Source organism: Teleopsis dalmanni, unplaced genomic scaffold (genome assembly GCF_002237135.1).
Source record: "Teleopsis dalmanni isolate 2A unplaced genomic scaffold, ASM223713v2 unscaffolded_contig_0621, whole genome shotgun sequence".
Classification (NCBI taxonomy): Eukaryota; Metazoa; Arthropoda; class Insecta; order Diptera; family Diopsidae; genus Teleopsis; species Teleopsis dalmanni.
In genome coordinates this window covers 5,098-12,497 of record NW_024032003.1, presented here as the reverse complement: position 1 = coordinate 12,497, position 7,400 = coordinate 5,098, and the positions used below count along the sequence as shown (strand labels likewise).

Genomic DNA, 7,400 nt, shown 5'->3' with positions numbered 1-7,400 from the left:
AAAAAAATTGGATAAAAATACACATTGCAGTTTTGAACAAACTCTTACCAACCCAAAGGAGATGCCCACAATAAAACAATTCTTAGAATTTTTAGAATTGAGATTTCAGTCACTTGAGGCTATAGGTCTACGAGACAATGCAGTATATAAACCCAACAAAAGGATAGCCGTAACTATGGTTTGTTCAGATCTATGTAAAGTTTGTAATACAGATAAACATCCGATCTACTATTGCAAAAAGTTCATTGAAATGACTCCTCCTGAACGATTAAATTGGATTCAACGACAAAAACTATGTGTGAATTGTTTCAAATCCGATCATAAAGCAAAGGTTTGTGAAGCTGGATCATGTAAAAAATGTGCCAAGAAGCATAACACTTTGCTCCATTTAGAGCAACAGTCACCTAAACCTTCAAGGGCACCAACAACAAACACAAAGTCAACCACAACATTGATCAACGCTAATGAATCGCCATCCATAACAGCAACAACTAATGCAAAGTGTACTCGTAATTACGTTCTGCTAGCCACTGCAAAGGTGCGCATTATTGCAAACAATGGACGAACGTGTGATGTTCGTGCCATACTCGACTCAGGGTCTCAAGTGAACCTAGTAACCCAAAGAGTAATCAACAAGTTATCTTTAATTACCACAAATTCAAATCTATCGATCGAAGGTATTGGCCGTCAATTCGGGAACTCAAAATCTCGCGTAAATGTTGAACTGCAGGCTACTAATGGAAGCTTCAGGACGAGACTAGAGGCATTTGTACTGCCACAAATAATATCACCACAACCGTCACGAGACCTAGATATCTCGGATTGGCAGATCCCACAGAATGTAGAATTAGCAGACCCCAGCTTTAACAGATCTGGACGAATTGACATACTGATTGGTGCTGAATTCTATCATACTGTACTCATACAGAACAATATCATACAGAACAATTGATAATAGGAAAGAATTCGCCACTGTTACAAAATTCGGTTCTAGGTTGGTTGGTGGTTGGTAAGACTAAAACTACAACAGATATTAAACCAACATGCGCTATTACTACAGGAGAAGTTGGTGAAATGTCAGAAATGATAGAACGATTTTGGAAGTTAGATAACATTGAGACTGCAGAAAGGGTTTTGACTTTATCTGAGAAATGGTGTGAAAATCACTTTACAAATCATGTAAAGACAAATCACGATGGTCGTTTCATTGTACGCTTACCTTTCCGCGAAGATCCCACAACACTTGGTAGATCGCGTGAGATAGCATTCAATCGATTTTGTTCTCTGGAAAGGAAGTTACAAAGGGACCCAAATTTATACAAGGAGTACATAAAGTTCATGGATGACTATGAGTCATTAGGTCACATGGAAAAAGTTTGCCCGAAAGATGTCAAAGGAGCACAATATTTCATTCCTCATCATTGTGTCTTGAAACCTGACAGCACTACAACCAAATTGAGAGTTGTCTTTTATGCATCAGCAAAAACATCAAGCGGTTTAGCACTAAACGATATTTTGCACAAAGGTCCAACAGTGCAAAGTGATCTTTTTTCAATACTGTTGCGTTTTAGAATACACCGGTTTGTATTTACGGCCGATATTGAGAAAATGTACCGGCAAATTCAAGTACATGATGAAGATACAGCACAGCAGCTGATAATCTGGAGAAAAAGTGCTGATGATAGTATACAATATTACCGACTGAAAACGGTTACATATGGAACAAAGTCAGCCCCTTATCTTGCAACAAAATGTCTTCAACACCTTGCAAAACATAATATGACCAACTATCCGCTTGGAGCACCTGCATTACTTAATGATTTTTATGTAGATGACTGTTTAAGCGGAACTAACAGCATCATTACCGCCTTACACACTCAACAACAACTTACGGAACTGCTCAGTAAATCAGGATTTAAGCTGAGAAAATGGTGCTCAAATAATACACGACTCCTACAAAACATTCCGATAGAAGACCAAGAAATCAACCTTGATTTAGATGACTCAGCCATAAAGCCAACAAAAACATTAGGCATTATTTGGCTCCCGAAATCAGACGAATTTTGCGGTAAGGCAGAGATGTCATCAGAGCAACCTATCACGAAGCGGATTGTGGCATCGGACTTAGCTCGAATTTTTGATCCTTTGGGAATTTTTGGCCCCATTACTGTAACAGCTAAAATGTTCATGCAGGAATTGTGGCAACAAAACTATTTCTGGGATGCGGAACTGTTACCTCAGGCTCAGCTAGAATGGAAGCGTTTTAGAAATGACTTACAAACATTAAATACTGTGAAAGTACCCAGACATATTTTTAATTCGACGGTTCCCTGTTCGATTCAATTACACGTGTTTACGGATGCATCAGAGAAGGCATATGGAGCAGCTATGTACGTGCGAGCAATATATAATGATAAGACAATAACATCGAGACTATTGTGCGCCAAATCTAGAATAGCACCATTAAAGAAACAGACACTTCCACGACTAGAACTCTGCGCAGCATTGCTGGGAGTCGATTTAGCAGAAAGAGTTAAACAAGATTTAAAGTATCAAAACGTGCCAACCTACTTTTGGTCCGATTCTAAAATTGTTTTGTCATGGATAATATCTTCATCTGCCTCATTGCACACATTCGTAGCAAATCGTATTAGCAAAATTCAAGAGATGTCACATGCTGATCAATGGCATCATGTGGCATCAAAGGATAATCCTGCTGACATCATTTCCAGAGGAATAAAGGTTAAAATGTTCAATTATTCACATATATGGTTTTTTGGTCCACTCTTTCTTCATGGAAGCAACGAATTTTGGCAACAGCCAAACCCAAAGGCATTTAACATCTCAACTGATATCGAAAGACGACAAGGACATACAGTTAACATTATCATTCAAACGACTGGTTCTGATCACATGATAAATCAAATTGATCATCGAAACTCATTCAGATACCTCCAAAGAACAATTGCTTATGTTCGCCGTGTATTTCATCGCACACAATCACCAACAAGAACACTTTCTCCAAAGGAATTACGAGATGCATTAGTCTTCATAATTAAAACTATTCAGGGCTCAGAATTTGCAAAGGAAATCTCTGATTTAAAACAATGTAAAGCAGTCAACAGTTCGAGTCAACTAAATACTTTAGCACCGTTCATTGACGAACAAGGTGTACTTCGTGTTGGAGGAAGGCTTGAAGCATCAACATTGCCATATGATGCTAAACACCCAATGGTAATTCCTTACAATCACTCAATAGTGAAATTGATGTTCAAAATGAAACATGAAGAAAATTCCCATTGTGCTCCACAATTATTGCTAAGCATAATGAGACAAAACTTCTGGTCGATTAAAGGAAAGATTATGGCGCGAAACATTGTTCACAGCTGTGTCATCTGTTCAAAGGCAAAACCAAAACTGATGGACCAACTCATGGGCAACTTATCGACTGATCGAGTTACTCTAACTAAACCATTTTTTACCACAGGAGTTGATTACTGTGGTCCGATATGGATTCATTATAAAATTAGAGGAAAAAGGCCAACAAAGGCATATTTAGCAGTATTTTGCTGTTTCGCGACTAAGGCTGTTCACCTAGAAATAGTGAGTGACCTGACAACAGAGGCATTCATAGCCGCTATTCAACGTTTTATCAGCAGAAGAGGAAGATGCCAAACAATTTATAGTGACAATGCGACTAACTTTGTTGGGGCGAGAAACCAACTACAAGAGCTCCAGTCTACCATTTATTCAGAAAATGGAAAAGAAAAGATCATTAAGACCAGTAGTAACAAGGGAATTGACTTCAAATTCATTCCACCAAGAGCTCCTCATTTTGGAGGACTCTGGGAAGCTGCCGTCAAGTCAGCTAAACATTTAATGATTAAAGGAATTTTCAACGCTTCATTGACTTATGAAGAATTGGCAACAGTCATAACTGAAATAGAAGCCATGTTAAATTCAAGGCCAATAACAAAAATGTCATCCGATCCAAATGACAGCGCTTACACCAGGACACTTTCTCATAGGCGAACCACCTACCACTAATGTAGATCCTTATCAAAAGGAGAGCCGAATGAGTTTATCATCACGATGGCGTTTAGTTTCTGAACTCAAACAAGAATTCTGGAGAAGATGGTCAAAGGAATATCTCAATGAACTCCAATCAAGGTACAAATGGAAACAACAAAAGGCAAATCTATGCCAAGGTGATTTAGTCATTATAAAAGATGATAATCTACCCATGTACAAATGGCCTCTCGGCAGGGTGCAACAGGTGTATGAAGGAGAAGATGGTTTGGTCCGTGCAGCTGACATAAAAACAGCCAATGGGATTTTTAAACGACCATTACGATCATTGGCCCCCCTACCCACTGAAGGCAGCATTAATCAAAATCCAACAAAACAAAATTCTACTGTCACACAAACAAGACGAACGAATGAACCTAGTGAAGCGTTGCCAAAGCGTCGAAAGATATATGATGGCACATCTTTAATGATGACCATACTTGTGACAATTTTGATGATACCATTAATACTTTCGAAACCCATTGAAGAAATATCATTTCCAAACAAACCCGGAATATATTTTGAAGGAATTGGCACCGTAAATCAAATCATTGGAAGATGGAAAATTATCACTTACTTTGAGTTCGCGCCTATTCGAAAGGAGATCGAAAGGTTTCAAAATGGCACAGCAGCACTTCAGCAATTGTGCCCATTGTTACAGCAACAAGAAAGCTGTTATGAGCTCGTCCGTCAATTCAATAATACTAATATAGAGTTACGAACTGAAACGAAGGTCATGACGAGACACCGATCAGCCAGAGGAGCCATCAATATAGTTGGAAATATTGCTAACAAATTATTTGGTGTTTTAGATTCAGAATATGCTGAAACGATTTCTAAAACTCTAACTCAAATCAACAATAATGAAGATGTACTATCAAAAATGATCAAAAATCAGACTACAGTCATGGACTCAACTATAAATATATTCAGCAAAACTACAGAAGCCATTGCAGTCAAACTGAATCAACTACAAGATGAGACAAACAAAATAGTAGATTACACTAATCATAATACTAAACGTATTAACCACCTAGAGATCTATACATCACTGGTAACCCAACTTACATGGATGGCACATACATTAATGAAAATTGAAGCTGCGATATTTGATGTCTTAACTGATACTCAGCATGGCAGAATTAATTCTCTTTTGGTGTCTCCACAACAACTTCAAGACCAAATCATGAAGATCAAGGGCCATTTACCTCATTCACTTCGTCTTCCATTTAATCAAGAGGACGTTATTCATTTATACACGTTGATGTCTTCACAAAGTGGAATCACACAAGATCATTTGATAGTTGTCTTACAACTGCCATTAACCGATCATGAGGATTTCGATTTATTCAATCTCGTCCCAATTCCTGCAACAGTCAACAATACAATGATGACAATAGTTCCAGAAGCTTCATTTTTAGCTGCCACGCCACATAGAGACCAATATTTTGCCTTAACTCGTGAACAGTATAAGGAGTGTATGATTTTCAAGCAACCAGAAAACAAACTACTTTGTTCAGACAAACAATCAAAATATAACACCGGCTCACAGGTCTGACAATACGTGTAATGTGCAGGAAACAAAATCGAACATTATTTGGAGTCCCCTGTATCATGCGAACCAATGGATATTCGGGTCAAAAAACAATACAACAGTTACGGCCGTCTGTAAGGGCATCACGACTCATTTAGAACTACAAGGTGCAACACTGCTGAAATTACAAGACGACTGTGTACTCAAACACCAAACGTCTACAATTCAGACACATCAAACGCTTACCGACACCATGTATGAATCTTACATTGCATTTGGTGAGATACCTGTCATCAATAACTCAGAATTATGGTCAAAGTTTAAAGGAAGTTCATTGAATCTCAGCAATGAACTTAAACAGTTAAAGCTACTTCACAATACTCTGAAAGATGAAAAATTCGCTGAATTACCACACAAACTACAGACGGACAGCATGCACCACTACGCAATTAATTCCATAACCCTAATTCTTGTCGTTGGAGCCATCATATGGATGATATGGAAAATAAAGCAGGTAAAGCGTCCAGAAGTCAATCAGCCAACACAAACTCTCACACCAAACGCGATGCCACGAACAAGATTTACTTTGGAGCCTGAAACAATTACATAGCTTCTCAAATTCTCATGATGCTATAAACTCTAAATTTTATATTCTTAAGTTTATATAATATTGTATAACTATTTATTGTTTAAAAATTATATGTGTATTTATATATCCACAAAATGTTGTAATTATTTTTTTTTTATTTTTTTTTGATTTTTTAAAAAAAAAACACACATAATGCATTGCAAATCAAATTAATCATTGCTCATAGATTCATTCTTGAATAACGTAATTCAAGCCGGGCAGAATGTTAAGTTTAACAAACCTAACATATTTTAGCTCGCTTGTAATCACGCTTATGCAGCAAATAAATATTGTAAATATTTACGTTTATAAGTTCAATAACTTCACATATTGTATTTATGCTTATGCAGCAATATGTGAAATTTTAATTATTATTTTAGTCACAAATAATTGTAATTATTATTATGCTTAGTAAGTAATTTTATACTATATAAGGAAACAATATTAATAATAAAGATTGAAAGCGAAAACAATCGTCTTTACTTCACAATCAAAAATTGGTTATTGGTAGATGTGCCTTTTAACCACTGTAGAAACAAAATAAAAATTATTTACTTACTTGGCTAGCGGTTTATGTGCCTGCAAGCCTTTCATCTTAACTACCTGATTATTGGTTTATGTGCCTAATAGTCAGTGTAACAAAGTAAGCAAATACAGACATTGATACCACCTCAGATTAAGTGGTATTCAATATTTGATATAAGAATATAATAATAAAAACTTAATATATAAAAAATAATCAATTATTGTATAATATGGTGTTTATGAATATTCTTCATGAAACTATTGTTACTGTATTGCATAGCCGAGTCTTGATAGCCAAACATATTAAGAGCATTTACACTAATAACAACTGTGGTTGCGCTACTCCGGTGTTTTCCATCATGTCATAGGCAAACATCATATATTAATATGAAGCTAGTATAAAATATCAGCAAAAATCAAATTTTAAATAATTTGGAAGACTTGTGCATTTCATGCACACGAAGCCAGTCATATATTTTAAGAAAAAGAAAAGCACACAAACTAAATCCAAGCATCACATTCAAAAATATTGTCTCACCTACCCATGCATATATATATTTAGTAAGTGTGCAATAAAAAGAAGAGTAGAAAAAATTTACCAAGAAACTTACATACGCATGAACTAGAAGCTATGTGTGCATTTGC

General features: G+C 36.4%; 1 protein-coding gene across 1 annotated transcript; it reads left to right on the top strand.

Annotated features, from left to right (window-relative positions):
- The first annotated feature begins 175 nt into the window (after nucleotides 1-175).
- On the top strand, nucleotides 176-4,047 carry LOC119663592. The gene is made up of 3 exons (XM_038073204.1): nucleotides 176-896; nucleotides 944-2,742; nucleotides 2,821-4,047. The coding sequence occupies exons 1-3, from the start codon at nucleotides 176-178 to the stop codon at nucleotides 4,045-4,047; spliced, it is 3,747 nt and encodes a 1,248-aa protein (XP_037929132.1).
- Nucleotides 4,048-7,400: the final 3,353 nt, after the last annotated feature.

Bases quoted from the DNA above. Each gene is read 5' to 3' on its own strand.
- LOC119663592 (XM_038073204.1), top strand. From the start codon at position 176: ATGGTTTGTTCAGATCTATGTAAAGTTTGTAATACAGATAAACATCCG. The intron at 897-943 runs GTGCTGAATTCT...AATATCATACAG, and splicing joins ACGAATTGACATACTGATTG to AACAATTGATAATAGGAAAG. The intron at 2,743-2,820 runs GTTAAAATGTTC...TTTTGGCAACAG, and splicing joins TCATTTCCAGAGGAATAAAG to CCAAACCCAAAGGCATTTAA.